A 15,722-nucleotide genomic window follows, 5' to 3' on the forward strand; every position below is an offset into this window, starting at 1 on the left:
GTCACTGTAATAGGTATCATAAGTAATTTAATGTACACTAGAGAGAGAGCACTTAACTTGTACATGTTGATTCTAAGTGATCTTGAACTTTAAAGTCCTTTTGCTTTCTGTGGGCCTATTATCTAGATATTTTCTAAATCATCTGGTCTGTTTTACGGAAAACTAAAATGTATCTGGCCAGTACTACTGGTGTGTACTCACTTAATTTCAGCCCTGGGAAAATAGTCAAAAATACATATATAGTAATGGGTGATTCTAATAACAATAAGCAGGGCTGATGAGATGGCTGGATAATCTATCCCTAGTGAATACTACAGTCATTAATTCTGCTTTCTCAGTGCCTGATTTTCTGATAGCTTGAGCTCTGGCACTGGATTTGTTTCTCCCAATTATCTCTCTAGGCTAGGGAATGACAAATAAGGGATTATTTTCAATTAGTGGGGTGTAAGAGAATGGGAATGTGCAGTGCAGTATATGCTTTGTATGGATATTTATTTCAGAGGGCAAGGGTCTTCTCTTTTTAGCTTAACATAGTATCTCTGGTGTAAGTATGTCCACATTTGGATTTAATCAGATAAAAATACAATGCAGAGAGAGCCCAAAATAATACCACTTGATAAGTCCCTATTTTTCCCCTCAGGTTGCAAAAGGCTTATGGTAAGGTAAATCACATCCCAATGTTTATATCTAAGCCTTTCCAAATCAAACTTTAAGGTGTATAATAAATTAATTATCTTTGATAACAAGCAAAAAAATCACTTCTACTTGGCACCTGTTTAAGGCAGTGAAATGGTACTCTGAGGCAGAGAGCACAGTAGGAACAGTGTTGACACCTCTATGTTGGTAAGCTTACTCTACCCTAATAATGACGGCATTTATGGCCCATTTCTAATGGCTTTGTCCTGAACTTGCACAAGTAATTTACCTGAAAATGATTCAATTAGAGGTGTACAGCTGTTGTGAGCAGGTAGCTGAGTTTGAGCCATCCTTTGGAAAGGCAGGTCTTCAGCTCATGTTCCTCTATCTGGCTCTTAGATCTAGTGGCAGTCGCTCAAGGTCCCATGAGTATATCCCATCCTTGGCCATAACTAGATATGCAGCGGTGTCACCACTGCTTGTTTAAGGTCCCTTATTTACCTTCTTTTCCTTGAAGTTCTCATTTCTCACTGATGTTCAGTGTACACTGCTGGAGATGCAACCCAGCTGTGTGCTTAATGGCTTATAGTCTCACAAAGGTTAGCACAGTTAGCTACTTCACATGGGGGAGCATGTGGGAAGTGAAGCACATGCATGTACATGCAGAGGAAAAATACCTTCTATATATCTTCTATAGCTGCAGATATCCAGCTTTGTAACATTTCTTCACATACAAGGTGAAGGCTTTGTTTCCTGATTCTTAAAGGTACCTATATAGGCTTCTCCATAAATCATTAAATGTACCACAGGCGCAAGAAAGGCACAGCACTGGGAAATTGCAACTAATTTAACTTGGAAAGCATTTCTAGCTGAATAATCATAATGGGTTCCTTGCAGTTAAGCAGAGAATACCAACTCTTTAAATATATACGGTAACATTTCTTTCTGAACTTTTACATTAAAATCAGGTCTTTCACAACATACTGCATCTGAAGCTCGCGAGCTTGTAAGACAAACAATTGCTTTCATTTTTTTCTTTTCGTTTTAAACAACATAGTCTTTACAGTATTTACAAAAAGCAGAACAGAAACCCACATCTATACATAGAAAAGCTTTACCGGCATTCATGGTGCTCCTTGACAATAGAACTAAAGGCATTCTGATGTAAACTTGTCTTCACTCTTTTTTCCCTTTGTCTTCTGTTGCAAAACCAAACTCTCACAACTTCTTTCTCCAAACTGAGCCCCTCAGCCATCCTCATAATTTCCTGAGAAGAAGGCTTACTCTGTTCTCCGAAGTGCCTCTCTAGGGCTTCTTTGGCAGCGATGCTGGATAAAGGGATAAAATTTCACCTTTAGAAACTTCTCTGACACATTTAGGAATTCACCCCTAGTTCGGAAGAAGGGTCAAGTACCAGCACTGAAGATGATGACTTGTTTCCTCTTTTTCAACATAAAGGAAGCTCACAGAGCTTACAGCACGCTGTAGTTCTTTGCTGAAATGAGCAGCACAACATCACACAGAACTTCAGCACAGGGTAATTTAAAGGCAAAACTGGCATCACTTCTGGTGCAATTTCAGTGGTAAACATGAAATATGAGAAACAGCTACTAACTAGACATGAATGGGATCATGAGAATTGGAGCAAGCCTGACCACCCATTCTGCCCCAGTCATTATTTTCTGGCAGAGCCTCAATCTGTCCCTTAGAGTCAGCAGTGACCAAAGTTGAGTGGTTCCATAAAAAAAAAAAAAAAAAAGGATTCCTAGCTTTTCTTATTGTCAGGTAGAATTTGCTTCTCATTTGTGTTACATGTTCTCAGAAAGTACCTGTGACATGTGTCTGTGTGACAAGGATGCATCCAAAGCTAGCATCAGCAGTAGCTGTAATTTATTTGGACACAAGAGGGCACTTCATGCTTTATTATGGAAATGAAGTGTAAGTCTGTTACATACAAAATAGCTGCTGAAGTTCTGGTTATTTCATTACTTTAATATATTGTTGGTCTTTCATTTACAGGTAAATATTTTGCAACATTTACCAAAGCAATGTTATCTGCACACACACAAGCATAGAAACATCATTACTTTTGACCAAGAGCTTTTTAGGCTTTGATTGAAGTATGAAATAATATAGCTTCCACAAATTCAAATTAAGTAGTTTTTGCTCAGGGTATAAATAACCTAATTCAGTTTGTGCGACTTTTGTTTTAACTCTAGTTTGCCTTCAAACATCCATTAGGAATTGCTAAGTGTAGGGCTGCAGTTCAAATAAAGTCCATCTCCTTGATTAGTTTCATGTTGGACTAGATGACTTTTAAAGGGCCCTTCCAATCCAAACTGTTCTAGGATTCTATGACTCAAAAAAAAAAGTCTTCAGTTGAATGTGAGAGGAGAAAGTATGTGCTGTGGCTGTGGGACTATTGAGCAGCCTATGTCTCTGGGAGGTGGCACTGTCAGGAATGATCGCTGTTCAGAGAATAGGCACTTCACTGTAACAGGTAGGGCCAACAGCACCAGAGTTGTCCCCAGAGACAGACAAATTCCCTTCCTGCAGAAGAATCCTACAGCTTCTTGGAGGCCCCCTGAGTGAATTCTTCACCAAAGTTTCTAAGAGTCTGGGATATCTAAAGGAGAAGGAAATACTCCATGTTCTCATTTTGTCTATTTGGTAATTGGTTTTTTAATGTGATTTACCAGCCTACTTGATTTTCATATGGAGTTAGGCTAGATAGATGGTAGATGTTGGCCACCAGAGGTGTGAAACACAGAAGGACAACACCCTATTTTCCCCTTTAGCTCATTGAAGTGTTTCTTTGGGAATTCCAAAGAATCCTGTGACACGAGAATGGGGACGCAATAATACATGTAAAAGCTGGCCCTCAAACTTCCCAGACCTCAATCCTCTGGTAAAATAATGCAATTTATTTTGGTATAAAGTAGAACCTCCCAAAATGAAAATAAGAATGCTCTGATACCTTATTCAATATATAAATATAATAAAATATGGGTAAAATTGGAATTTAATATGTCTTCATATTAAGGTGTGTTATGATATGTTCAAAAAAGTCTTTAATTGGAAAAAATAGTATATTTGGAGCAGGTTGGAGGGTTATACTGTTATTTTTTCACTGGAATGTTTCAAAATAGTGAAACATTAGCTATAGAAACTCATTAATAGAAAATAACACTTTGATTTTGAACTCAAGAGAAAGCAGCATCTTAGTCAATGTGGTTCCTAACATGTAACAACCTAAATATTTATTACCTTATGGTGGTTCTGCGCTTCCTCTTCCTCTCATTCACTCCGACTTTTTCATTGTATAAAGCTGTTGTAAAACCAAACCAAAACCTGACAGTTACCTCCCACAGGGAATGGAAAACAAGCATAATCACCTCCATGAAAAAGCCCCTTTCTCTGAGGACAGAACAAAGCATACAGGTAATGCCACTGATTAACAATGGTTATAACCAAAAGGGTGTGCACCAATCACGCTGCAAACAGCACTGGCTCTGAGCCTGAGTACCTGTGTGTACCTGTGTACCTTGTTCTTCCTACCCTGCAGGATACAGCCTAAGGAGATGGAGTCCAGCCTCATACCCCTTGGCTACCTCACCTTCTTTCTTCAGACATTGATCCGCAACCTCAATTATTCAGCTGCCTCTTTCACCCTGCTTTCTGAGGGACAAGTCCCCCCTCACTACTCAGAGGCTGCTGCCTGCACACATGGTCTTACCCTGCAGCTCCAGCCTGTAACATTGCCCAGGCAGGCAGCAGCTGCTGCTCACCACAGCCCCCTCACAAGTGATTCTTGCACTATGCCTTGCATGCATCATGAGAGCCTCTGGTTCCCAGTGCTGTTACAGGGGAAAGAAGCTTTCTACATTTGGTTTAAAAGGAGCTGAAGTGTGTGGCAGAAGCAGCTGTTTAACAAGTTTTGCTACCATTAAATACAACAGCAAATACAAAAAATAACATTAAGACCATCTTCTCTTTCTTCCCATGCTAGGTGGGTGCTGCACAGTGATAGTCCTGACTTTTGCTGGCATACTGCTTCTCAGCACCACAATTCGTCCAGCTGAAAAGGCTGTTCTTTAAGTCAACCCATTTCCTTCAAATCAACCAACCTGTCCTAATGTACACCTTGCTCAATGAACCCATGACTTGTCCTGCAACTGGAAATTAACTGGGCAAAAGGAAAGGAATCCTCTAGCACCAAAAGGCTTACATCAAACCACTCTATGCCATGCTATTCTTCTTCAGGTTTTAAAGACCACTGTGTCAGCTAAACTCAAATCCTTTCCCCAGTGGCCACATCTCATATGCTAGAGGTTGGAAGGAAGAGTCCTCTGCTAGTGAAGAATCCCTGTATGCTGCTAAATGGGCTGTCCTGCAGATCCTAATAACAGCTCTGGCAGGCTACAGGAGGGGAGCTAATTTGCTGAGATGAGATTGAAATAAATTACTTCCAGTAGGCCAAACGATGTTGCTGCTCTTCTGTACCCTGCATACATTTCAGTTTGCCTCTCCTTGCTCACCCCAAAGTACTAACCAAAATTTAATATAAGCACATTTTAGCACTTGGAGCTGGGAAACAAAAAGCTCTGGTTTATGGAAGACACCTACTAGACTTCAACATATATATGGGATTCTGGTTTAAACACAAATCGGGATTTAGAGGATTTCAAATCTCTACCTCCTACTTGTTCTGCTTCCTCCAGCCACTTGGACAGTATTGATTTCAGTTTGCATGCGTTCTTGAAGCTCAGCTGCAGGTTTTCAAACCGGCAAATAGTGGTTTGGCTGAACTCAGAGCCATGAACAGCAGCCAGCGCTTCCCCAACGTTGGTTTGGGTATAACCTGTCAAAAAGGAAGAGAAAAAAGTACTTCTTTGAGCTTTCTAGAAAGCGTTAATTTCCCTGACTCTTATGAACAGTGTGTGTGGGCAATGTCCAGGATGGGCTTTCTCTAGAGGGCTCTGTGGATGACTCTGAGCTCACCTCAGAGATGTGTTCAGTCTCCTGTTGGTTTCAGTGGAGTTTTACACCCTGAGATTAGCAATTTGAGAAGGATCCAGACACCCCATATCTTTCTTTCTACAGATAGTGCAAATAGCAATAACCTAAACCCTGATGGCACCTTTGGTCTCCTGTTATTTGCTGCCACAGCTAAGTTGAAGCGATCAGAGAAATGCTGCAGTTTCCGTGCAGACACTGATTTTGTAACAGTAGCTCCCTGCTCCGTGCTCTGAACACCCATCTGCCGTGTTCAGGGGTCTGGCTCATGGTCCTCCCTTTCTGCCTCTGAGCCAGAACAGGCAGGAACTCCTTAGATGCTGAATGTCTCATGGGGCATCTGTATTGCAATAACTCTGTCTCAGCCTCAGACCCAGAGCCCATATTAACTCTGTTTTCCCTTGTAAAGCTCAACCCCAGATTACTTTTCCTGTGCAAATTGCACTTTTCCCATCAGAACGTCAAGCCCAGGCACTGTGTCATGTGTTTGCATCAGAGGAAGTTTTGTTCCCTCACAAATTCCAGATGAAGATGCAGTAATAATTACAGTGATTAACAGCGTGGGGTTAATTAACAAGCAAAGGTTTCCATTCCTGTGGCTGACAGTAAATGTTGGGTGTTTTGTTTTGTGGGATTTGGTTGGGTTGGTTTTTTTTTTGGTTGGTTGGTTTTGGATTTTTTGGGTATTATTTTTTGTGGGTTGTTTTTTTTTCTGTGTAATTCAAACAAGGGTGAGACAGGCTTTTACTGTGCAATGTACCTCTGTCCCCTACAGCTAAGATGGGGTTCACTCAGTCTACCTTTGCCCTCAGCTAAGATTTTCTGGTGAAAGACAAGCACCCCACTGGAGACCCTCTAATGCAATCCATCTTGCTCCAGTAGTTATCAAACAGTAGCTACTGTACCTGTGTCCTGGAACAAGAAAACCAATCAGGAAGAGAAGCTTCCTACTGGTGTGAAAGATTTGCCATGGATGTGACCCATCTTGTATACAGAACTGGCACTGCACCATCAGGTGAAGTGGGGAGAAAATGGTATGAGAGGTTAGAATATGTGCTGCCCTAAGTTGCAGAAAATTTGGGGTTGTGCTAAATTGTACACCTGCTGCTGAATGTAATTTAATGAACAATAATAATTTTCTCTGCATTTCGGAAAATAATTTAAGGGCAGGAGTGTTTAAAGTAACTTCCTGCATACTAAGTTCTGAAAAGCTGAGGTACACTAATTCTGTGCAAGCCTCCTAGGAATGGAGAAAGTTTGTCAGTGCAAGGAAGGATTAATTATGATGAGACAACTGCAGAGGCTAGACCATAAAACATTTGGAAACAATTGTGCTTTCAGTGAAATCTTTCAGCCTGGTTTTTAGGGACATGAAGCACGTACCCAGCTTAATTCTCCGCAGCTTAAATTCGTTGGCAAACTTCTCCAGCTCCCTGATTTCAGGGGAGTCCATGTCAACAGGCTCTTCCACTGACTTGCTCTTTCTGCGGAACTCCTGCTTGAAGTCTGCAGCAGTGGGATCGTCTGTGAGGAGGGACTGGTGCATGGGTGTGAAGCCGTGGCTGAGGGCACAGGAGCTGGTGCTCAGAGCGTGCTCTGGGAATTTATAAAGGCAAGGGGCCAGGCTACCTGAGCAAAGGGAAAACATGGTGCAGTTATTCTCTACTACTGCACAATAAAAGCATATCTTCATCATCTCATAATCTCTGCCTGTAGTAATTATTACATGTCATCTGCGAAAATATCCAAGAGTGAGGATCTCCTAGGAAGCACAGTCTTTATCTTGTCCCAATACATGAAACCCAAACAACAGCCATTTTCACAGGCCACAACCATCCTATTTCTTAGACAGCTCTGAGGCACTTAAATAAGATGGTAAATGGTCCAAACTTGAATAACAACTCAAGGTATCAGCAGGAATTAAGTGGCATAACAAGACTGATGGATCTAATGACATTTTGAGCCCAAAATATGCCAGTCTCTATCTTATGGTACAATTAATTTTTCCACATAAATACCATTTGATGCTCAGACAAGATGTTACCTCAGTTTAGCTTCAGCATAAAAGTTGTTTGAGGAAAGTAAACAGGTAAGCGATCAAAGAAAAAATAGCCAAAAACCCCAACCAAACAAAAAACCTTCCACAACCTCCCCCACCAAACCCAGAACGCATTCAGAAGGAATTGCTCAAGGACAACTATTGTCTCACGCTATCTTTTGCTCACAGATACCAGACTCAACAAGGAGATTCATTTGAGAGTGAAGGCTGGAATTTTTTCTAGATATTGTATGTAGAACTAAAGAGTATCTGACCTGAAGGGGAGAAGGAATCATTAGAGAAATATGAATGCTGTCCAGTGTACCTGGAGCAGGCAGTAACCTCCAGGTTCTCAGGACATCCTCCCCAATTTTCTAAATCACACAAAGCTTTGTAGCAGAACTCAGAACTTCATTAACCTCCCACCCCTTCCTCCATTTACTTTTCCTGACTTCACTGCCCCGATTGCTCTCCCCAGTGTTGGAGTTTCAAACCCCACAGGAATATTTTATACAGTTCACACAGGATAACCAGAAAAAAAATACAGTTCTCAAAGGATAAAGGAAAACCCCAGGTTCCAGTATAGGTTGGGGAACGACCTGTTAGAGAGCAGTGTAGGGGAGAGGGACCTGGGGGTCCTAGTGGACGGCAGGATGACCATGAGCCAACACTGTGCCCTTGTGGCCAAGAAGGCCAATGGCATCCTGGGGTGTATTAGAAGGGGGGTGGTCAGTAGGTCAAGAGAGGTCCTCCTTCCCCTCTACTCTGCCCTGGTGAGACCGCATCTGGAATATTGTGTCCAGTTCTGGGCCCCTCAGTTCAAGAAGGACAGGGACCTGCTGGAGAGAGTCCAGCGCAGGGCAACTAAGATGATTAAGGGAGTGGAGCATCTCCCTTATGAGGAAAGGCTGAGGGAGCTGGGTCTCTATAGTTTGGACAAGAGGAGACTGAGGGGGGACCTTATTAGTGTATATAAATATATAAAGGGGGAGTGTCACGAGGATGGAGCCAGGCTCTTCTCAGTGGCAAACAATGATAGGACAAGGGGTAATGGGTACAAACTGGAACACAAGAGGTTCCACTTAAACTTGAGAAGAAACTTCTTCTCAGTGAGGGTGACAGAACACTGGAACAGGCTGCCCAGGGAGGTTGTGGAGTCTCCTTCTCTGGAGACATTCAAAACCCGCCTGAACACATTCCTGTGTAACCTTATCTAGGTGTTCCTGCTCTGGCAGGAGGATTGGACTAGATGATCTTTTGAGGTCCCTTCCAATCTCTAGCATACTGTGTGATACTGTGAAAATACTGAAAACAGAGAAGGAGACTTGCTTTGCAAGGTGCTGACACTGTTCACCACATTGGGATGCGGCATGCTGCACGTCTGTAAGATACGACTCTGGGAAAGACTTGCTGACAGCATCTCTGGTGTTGCAGGCTTGATGCCTAAAAGAAAGTAAAGGTAAAAAAAGAAAGGAGGGTAAAAAAAGAAAGGGGGAAAATGAACATGTATTTAATTTGGAATGAAACAAAACAAACTTCTGAGCAATAGTGTTTGTTTAATATCTATTAACTTTTCCTGGGGATCTGAGCAATGCCAGGGATGTCTGCAACACATAAATGCACAATGAAATAGGAGCATTTGCACATTTACACACCATGAAGAAAGTCTATACTCTGTCCCTAAAAAGTCCCTATACTGATGTATTCGTCTATCCTTACTTGCTCTAATTTTTCTTCACTTTTAAGTGAAACAAAACACTAAGTTTGATTTGGACATTCTGTGAGTCATGATTATTTCCTGGGAGTTGTGTTAAATTAGTTCACAGTATTATCTCATTTACTGCTACTTGAACTTGCGTAGAATAACAGTTCCTCTTCCATACTTAGCCTGGGATATGGAAAATGAAGCAGGATGCTAGCATACATTCAGGAGTGTAAAAATCCACAATCATCCATATGATCTGCCTGCTGAATTCAGCCATCCTTCTATTATGCCACCATTTTATTTTATAGCTCCAGTCAGGGCTCTGTCACCCCAGGTTCTTATAATACACAGGTATTTTGGGTAGACCACTCCTGGCCCTTCAAAAAGTGATGATCACCAAGGCAAGTGGGCATAAATGAGTGAAAAGAGCAGTACTGTCCCAGACTTATGGGGAGAAATAAGATACAGTGATTTCCCAAGAGATACAGGGGTTTGGGAAAACAAGGGGCATTGACCTCTAATGTCCTAACCACTAGAAGTGCCTTAGTTCCGATCCTGTCTTCTTTAGGCAACTCTCTTGAATCAGTCCGTCTAAAGGAATACTGACAAAAATCAACACACATTTGAGGGTATGCTCTTACCTGCCATTACCCCATAGGTAGATGGTTGATTTCCATAATGACAGGAAGGCACAGAATAATGAAGGCCTGCCAAAGTGTTTCCCAAAGTCGTCATGGCAAAGCAGATACGGGAACATATAGGAATTTGGATCAAAGACAAAATAGATGGGACTGGTGAGAAAATATGTGAGGATTCAAGACACAGCATTCAAGTTCAGAGGCAGACAGTACCCTTCTATGCAGTTTTTGTGTGCATTCTGTCAGTATTTAACTCTGAGCCATAACCATGAGGTTAACACTGCTGGAAGACCAGACACTTGGCCAGGTCACATCAGATGAGATCGCCAGTACAATTAGTGAGATACCCTCTGAGCCAAGACCACAGAAATTGCCATGCTGTGGTCTCGAAGCATTACTTTTAGAATAATCTATGGGCATAACCCAGTTTACAGCTACTGCTGAGCAAGGGAAGTTAAAGAGGAGACCAGTTCCTCACAGCCAGCTTCCACATGCCATTTCATTTAATATTACCTAAAACTTGCTCTATGTTCCCTTAAAACTTTGCACTATTGTGCAAAGCCAACATTGAACACAGGCATCAAGGAAGGCAATATTTTATGCATACCTAAGACCTGGGCTTCCAAAAGCAGCAGTTTGGTACATTTGCTTTGAAGCATCCAGAAGTCACATTTTCTTAAGTACCAAGTCACCACCAAAACCATGTTGGAGAACTTTGGCAGGGTGTTAAGGAAACAGAATGATTGATAGACTCTGGGTTCTTCTAAAAGTTTAAGCCTAAGTCAACATTTGCCGTCACTGACACCGAAACCCACACAATTGATTTGTCTCTAGTGTTTTCACAGGAGTGTTTCAGATCTGTGCTTAATAATCACCAGTGCCTGAACGATCGATGTTTGCTGAATGCACAATATAAGAAATGTGGCACAGAAATGCACATATTGTCCCCTCTAGCAACTGCTCTAAAATACAATATTAATAATATAAGATAACATAACATACTACATATAGAAAATTTGTGTTCATGAACATTCAGATATGTAAACCTGCATTATAGAGTACACATTCCAGTGATTCATAACAATATCATTAATTAGGGATTAGAATCTCTGTTTTTATAACAGTAATCATAACATTTAAATGTCCTGTTTAGATATACTCATACGGATACAAATTCTTCTAAAACAAGCATGCTTATATTAGTATAAATGCACTGAAAATAAAGATTGCGTTAACAATACTATAGCATTTAGAGCAATTCAACTTTTCTGCTGAGATAAGATCTAATTGTTTACAGTTATTTTTCTATTACTCCATAACTCACAGACTATAATTTTAATGCATAAAACTAGCATTTTGAACTGGCTAATATGGATTTAAAATTAACTAGCAAGAATGATGCTATTTAAGTTGAATAATAACAAAATGTTGAGGACACTGCAGAATATCAGCTTTATCACACGGTATAGTATTTGAACAGGAGTATATTCACCTGTGTTTTGTGATGCAGAAATTTTACATGCATTTAACATAAGTCATTACTTAAAATTATTTCAGGTCTACTTTGTGCACAAACTCTCCTTCTGTGCCTTCACTAGAATGACATTGTTTATTATGATTTCTGAATCTATGTATGAAAGTTGTAAACCTTTACCCGTTAAATTAGCACCCTCTGTCACTGCTTCCACTCTCACAGGGTCACCTGCTAGATGCGATCCTGTCAACAAAATTCCCCCTGACTACAGTGATACTTGTTTTTTGGTTTGTAACTACAAAATATCAAACCCTGAACCTGAAGCAGATAGCAAATGCTTTTGGCTGGTTATCATAATATACTTTTTATTATGAATCAGATGAATCTAGAAACTGCTCCTACGGTACAGATACATAAATTTGGCCTCATACAAAATTTAAATTCTCATATTCCCTACTACCCCTGTTAACAATTTCAGATATCTTGAGCCCCCTGTTTAATGCATAGGATTCTGTTCTCTATCACCAATGCTCAGTTTTCTTTACTTACATGCTTTTTCTTCTTTTTAAAATGTTTTATCACCAATGCATGTCAGGAGAGGGCAGGTTTTTTGTTAAAACTCCAAGTAAAATTCTTACCTTAATGCAATTTCAAATAAATCAAAAATTTTTAATTTCCTGTTCCTGAAAGCTTTCCATCAACAATTCCTGTATTGTGGAATCTCACTTCTGCAGATTTAAGGCTGCAAGAAAACTTTCTCTCTCTCAGATAGTTCAGTGATTACATCGTCCTACTATTTAAATACAATTAATTGGATTATATACATAAACATACCAAATCTAAAAATGCTGATGAGGATTCTGCTACCAGTTTAGAACACCCCACTTAAATCTTAGTATCAATTATGCATTATGTTTTGCAAGACCAAGTTTTTCCTTCTTGAAAGCTTCCCCCGAATGACATTAGGACTTGTCCTGCTTTAGATACATTTCCTGTTTAAGGTAATTTATCTTATTTTAAATTGTGGTTATGCAATAAACAAACTTTCACTTTATTTACATGACCCTTGTCTATATAGTCATAACAACAGTGACAGTGTTTGGACCTGTTCTAAGTTAATGCATTGGTAACATACTTGAGCCTAATCTTGTAACAAGCTTGCTTAGAGAAAGCTACAAACTTAAGTAAAACCCACACATTCTGGGTTTTCCCCATTCCCTCATCATGCAGTTGTGTGAAAATGCTTCTACTTTAAAGCAGTCCCAATCACACACAGCATTGATACCAAACGCTTGAAGTATTGCAGAACTCGATGAACATGTATCATCCAAAAGCATTACAAATGAGAGTTACTAAAAGCAAGATTATCTTTAAAAGTACCTGTAGACACAACATTGGTGGCATGGTTAGAAACCGGTAGACACTCTGCAGCGCTGTGATGCATTATCAGAGGCAGAGAAGCAGAAGAGTCAGAATTCAAGGGTACAAAGGTGTCAGATGAAGCAAACGCTTGGCAAGTCATACCCTCCAACAGGCAAAGAGACGCTTGCCCCTGTTTTCTAACAGAATAGATCCTGCGCAATTAACGGCAACTCAAACTATTCTGGGCTTTTTACTTTCAATACATATACAGGAGGGCTCCAGAGCACAGGGAGGTCGTGTGCAGGTATTTATACCACTAGGAAATCCCTTTATCCATTTTAATGTTCTTTTCCCAGCAATACTGCTATAATGCTATAGAGCCTCCTTCCTTCCCACACAAACACGATATGTTTCCAATTAATGAGGGGAGAAGAAGAGGGAAACTAGAGACATGATTTGACAGGTATTTTCAATTAGGTCTTTTGTGAAGAACAATGACAAGAAAAAAAACAACATAACAGTATCGTCTCCAAAGTCAGGAGCAATGAGAAAAGTACGTTTCCTACTAAGTAGGTTTCCACAGTTAACACCTGCCCCCCAAATCTCATCTGGGGAATTGTCTGGAAGGCAACCTGGCTGAGACCTCAATTTAAAGCCTGCAAAAGTCAAGGATCTATAGCAAAATAATCTAAATTAACCTAATTCCCAGCAGTTGCACAGTGATCATTTGTCTTAACATATGTAGCGTAAATCAGAGATATGTAATACGGACCAGCTGTACACAGGAGGAAGGTTCTGAACAGATAGCTTTACATTAGCATGGTGTATTAAAGGTTTATCAAAGATAAACTCTTGAAAGAGCCCATAGTGTGACATAAAACCCATTCAGTTTCTATTATTTATTTATATTATTGCAGCATCTAGATTCATCCAGAAGGTCCTGGTCTTTATTGTGCTACACACTAAGTAAAACCAGGATCCTTCTTCAAAGAATTTACTAGAGTGATTTGTTGGAGTAAGGTTGGAATTGCTTTAGAACAGTAAAGAACAAACAGGTTACCCTAAAAATTATGATAATTACTGCAGAACACAATAGTCATATATTTTATGTATAAGCCATAAATTTCAAATGCAAAAATGACACAGGTGCTCTATTTAATTTACTTTCACTTTATAGGAAGTAAAATGTATTGATGTGAAGGATTTGGTTTGAGGTTTTTTGTGGTCTGTTTTGCAATTTTTGAGAAGGTTTAGGTTCGTTTTGGGTTTTTTTTATTTGGTTGGTTGGTTTTTGTTTGTGACCAAAGATGATTGGGTCAGAACTTTCATTTATTTTCTGTAAAGATAAGATACTTTCTGCATGTTTTGTATTCCAAACTAGTTCAAACATCTGAACTAGATTTTTGATAGCATAAACTTCATATATATGACATGAGAGCAATCATACATATAATTGTGTCATTTGGGCAACATGCTCTAGTGTGAGGCATCCCTGCCATGGCAGGAGGATTGGAACTTGATGATCTTAAGGTCCTTTCCATCCCTAACTCTTCCATGATTCTATGAAAAGTAGTATTGCATCAAGCCATCCTGCAGAATCTTTGACGTTATCTGTAAATGTGTTTTGGGTAGTGGTGTGTCTGAGGTTGTGGAGAAATTTCAGAAGAATTACTGCATATGGCAAATTGCTTATGTGCTTTAACCACGGTGAGGCTTTATGCTCATAGTTATTATTAATACTTGCACTTTCATATTGTAAAATACACAAAAACTTAAAAATAATCATTGCAATATTATGGAAGATACTGTTAACAAACAAACCGCTATTTGTATTATTTTCGGCTGCACCTAATATTAACATCTGTGGATTCATGAGTATGCTGACTAATAAGTGAGAACTGAGTCACAAACTCTAGCATTTCATTCAGCTAAGGATATATTTCGAACCCATGGAGTTCTCAGGTCAGAGCATGGCACTGAAGGAAACTAGGACAGAAGTCAACAACGATGGCATTGCCTTAGAACAGCCTATAAACAGTTCTCAAATGGTACATCCCTCTTATGACACAAATTATTTTGTTAGCTTCAAAGGCCAGAGTGCTATGTATGAACTGTTACACGAATGACAAGAAGTTCAGAAATTATTTTAAGCGTTTTCACCTCTAATGACTAAGTCCACCTACCTACTGCGGTTTTGAAGCCATGGGAGAAAAAGAAACACTAGGAATAACTTTACAGCCATGTCCCTTGACAATTCTTTTTTCTCAGATCCCAATGGGTGATATTTCTACTGCAAACTCATAGCTAGGTGCAAAGAAGTTGTAGCCAGTCCCCTGGGTACAGGATGGAGCTAACTTCCATATTTCCATTTCTTCCTGAAGTCGGGAAACTTACCCAGCTTTGGCCGACTACTCAAGCTTTCCAGACCTATACAGTTCATTAGAGGAGGCAGTAGTAGGTTCCTGAAGGGTACTCACCACAGAAGCTGGAAGCAAGAGCCTGGAAAAGTATATGCAGACAGAGACCATGAGATGCTGAACTTTTCTTCAGGGTACAGTAAAAAGCTGTTCTGTGACACTGTCCCAGACACCACCTCAAATGAGTTTTTCGTGCCACTGCTATTTATTGCTGTGTTTCATACTGCTAAATGACTTGGGCTTTTATTTTTATGTGTTCATGCCACATTGTCTACTTATCACTACAGGTAACAACTTCAGTTTTTCTTTTCTGTATAATGACTGAGCTTTTAGGTGCATTCAGTTTAAAATAAAGTTATTTGTCAATGTTTTTGAGGCTGAATAGCTAGACTCTGCTTACCAATACCAGTTTTTCAGCAAATTTCACATTTGTCAA

At 40.0% G+C, this 15,722-nt stretch overlaps 1 protein-coding gene across 4 annotated transcripts; it reads right to left on the reverse strand.

Annotated features, from left to right (window-relative positions):
- Positions 1 to 1,750: 1,750 nt before the first annotated feature.
- POU1F1 (POU class 1 homeobox 1) lies at positions 1,751 to 13,029 on the reverse strand (the record flags this gene model as incomplete). Of its 4 annotated transcripts, none has more annotated exons than XM_080612666.1 (7): positions 1,751 to 1,964; positions 3,904 to 3,964; positions 5,333 to 5,497; positions 7,036 to 7,277; positions 9,016 to 9,133; positions 10,037 to 10,102; positions 12,888 to 13,029. In XM_080612666.1, the coding sequence occupies 7 exons, from the start codon at positions 13,027 to 13,029 to the stop codon at positions 1,751 to 1,753; spliced, it is 1,008 nt and encodes a 335-aa protein (XP_080468792.1). The 4 variants fall into 4 exon arrangements, with proteins under 4 accessions (XP_080468792.1, XP_080468791.1, XP_080468794.1 ...); XM_080612665.1 differs by having other exon boundaries at positions 10,037 to 10,186; XM_080612668.1 differs by lacking the exon at positions 9,016 to 9,133 and having other exon boundaries at positions 7,036 to 7,281.
- Between the last annotated feature and the right edge of the window lie 2,693 nt (positions 13,030 to 15,722).

Source organism: Psittacula echo (genome assembly GCF_963264785.1).
Source record: "Psittacula echo genome assembly, chromosome: 3".
In the NCBI taxonomy this organism is placed as follows: Eukaryota; Metazoa; Chordata; class Aves; order Psittaciformes; family Psittacidae; genus Psittacula; species Psittacula echo.